The sequence below is a fragment of the Trichinella spiralis genome, assembly GCF_000181795.1.
Source record: "Trichinella spiralis strain ISS 195 chromosome Unknown Scfld2209, whole genome shotgun sequence".
Taxonomy (NCBI): Eukaryota; Metazoa; Nematoda; class Enoplea; order Trichinellida; family Trichinellidae; genus Trichinella; species Trichinella spiralis.
Genome location: NW_003529148.1, coordinates 1 through 1,276, shown reverse-complemented (window position 1 = coordinate 1,276; position 1,276 = coordinate 1). Strand labels below are relative to the sequence as shown.

At 35.8% G+C, this 1,276-nt stretch overlaps 1 protein-coding gene across 1 annotated transcript; it reads right to left on the bottom strand.

The window, feature by feature from the left end:
• Positions 1-442: 442 nt before the first annotated feature.
• On the bottom strand, positions 443-1,226 carry Tsp_15198 (putative two-component system sensor protein; the record flags this gene model as incomplete). The annotated part of the gene is made up of 4 exons (XM_003368593.1): positions 443-511; positions 617-775; positions 1,033-1,086; positions 1,146-1,226. Coding segments are annotated over 4 exons (363 nt in total), but the record flags the coding sequence as incomplete, so codon positions are not given.
• Between the last annotated feature and the right edge of the window lie 50 nt (positions 1,227-1,276).

Sequence of the window (1,276 nt, the reverse complement as noted above, 5' to 3'; positions counted from 1 at the left end):
CTGTGGTGGATTCTAAATCCATTATTCAAAGGAAGGCGGACCTGTTTCTCTTTGATCACATCCTGCCTAAATGAAAGGATTGCACCGATGCAATCGTTTTGCTCAGTCTGTTCCAGTTACCTCACATTGATGAAATCATGCTAATTTTCCATGCAATTTCTAGTTCCCCAGTGCCGATAACTGGACCTGGCACCTGACGGGACATACCCCTCTACCCTTTATGGATGAACCCCATGCCCACCTTCCTGGTTGTATTATTTTTATCGCCTTAGCTATTTAAGCAAGGGACAAATCTTTCATTTCCTTTGTTTTCTCCGAATGTCTTGACTTCTATATCTTACACTTCATCTTTCAATAATTTTGCATTGATGCCACCAATTTTCATATTTATTTGATCGCACGGATAACATCGTCGAATAACTCTTCTATACTGCTGCATCACTTAGTGTGTTCGGAATGAAACAAAGTTTGAACCTCCTATGAGTGATATTGCCACTCCATTACGCTTGACCTTATAATGGTAAAAATACATTCAACATTAAAAATATAAATTTCATCATAAAACTACTAAATAATTATTACCGTATTGGTCCGATGAAAACAACGCAACAAACACCAAATCACATTTCATGCCATCTCTGTCACATTTGTCAGCAATACGTTTGAATATCATTTCTACACTATCATTTCTTCCCGCTTGTTCAAAAATTTTTGGATTGTCTGGCATTTGAATTCCTGTACTACGACATGTTTTGACAATTTGGATACAAATTCCCTAAAATGAGGCATGCAACAACAAAGCTGATTTGACTTATTTACCCATTTTTCAATACTCACTGTAACATTGATACTTTATTTGTTGGTATAAACCATACAAATGCCAATGATTCGCATTGATCTCATTCAGAAAATATTGATTCTTTCAAATTCCATGCTCCGTCTTTTGGTGTAAGAACAATTTTCTAGAAATGTCAAACCAATTGTGAAAGAACTATCTATCCAAAAGTAATGATTTCCACAATTATTATATACATTGCCTCCATTTCCTTCACCATATTCCAACTTATGCGCGGCTATGCTCCTCCACTAAAAATCTTTGTCTTCGCCTTTAATTGCCAAACCTAAAGTTTTCAAGAATGCATCACTATAGAAATTTGATTTCTTTGACCATGTTCAACTCGATTTAAGAGACTAGTAAGAGCGTACTGTCCAAGCCTACTCAATGCCTGCAATTAATCTAATTACAATTCAGCATTAGTTATCCATCACATTATTC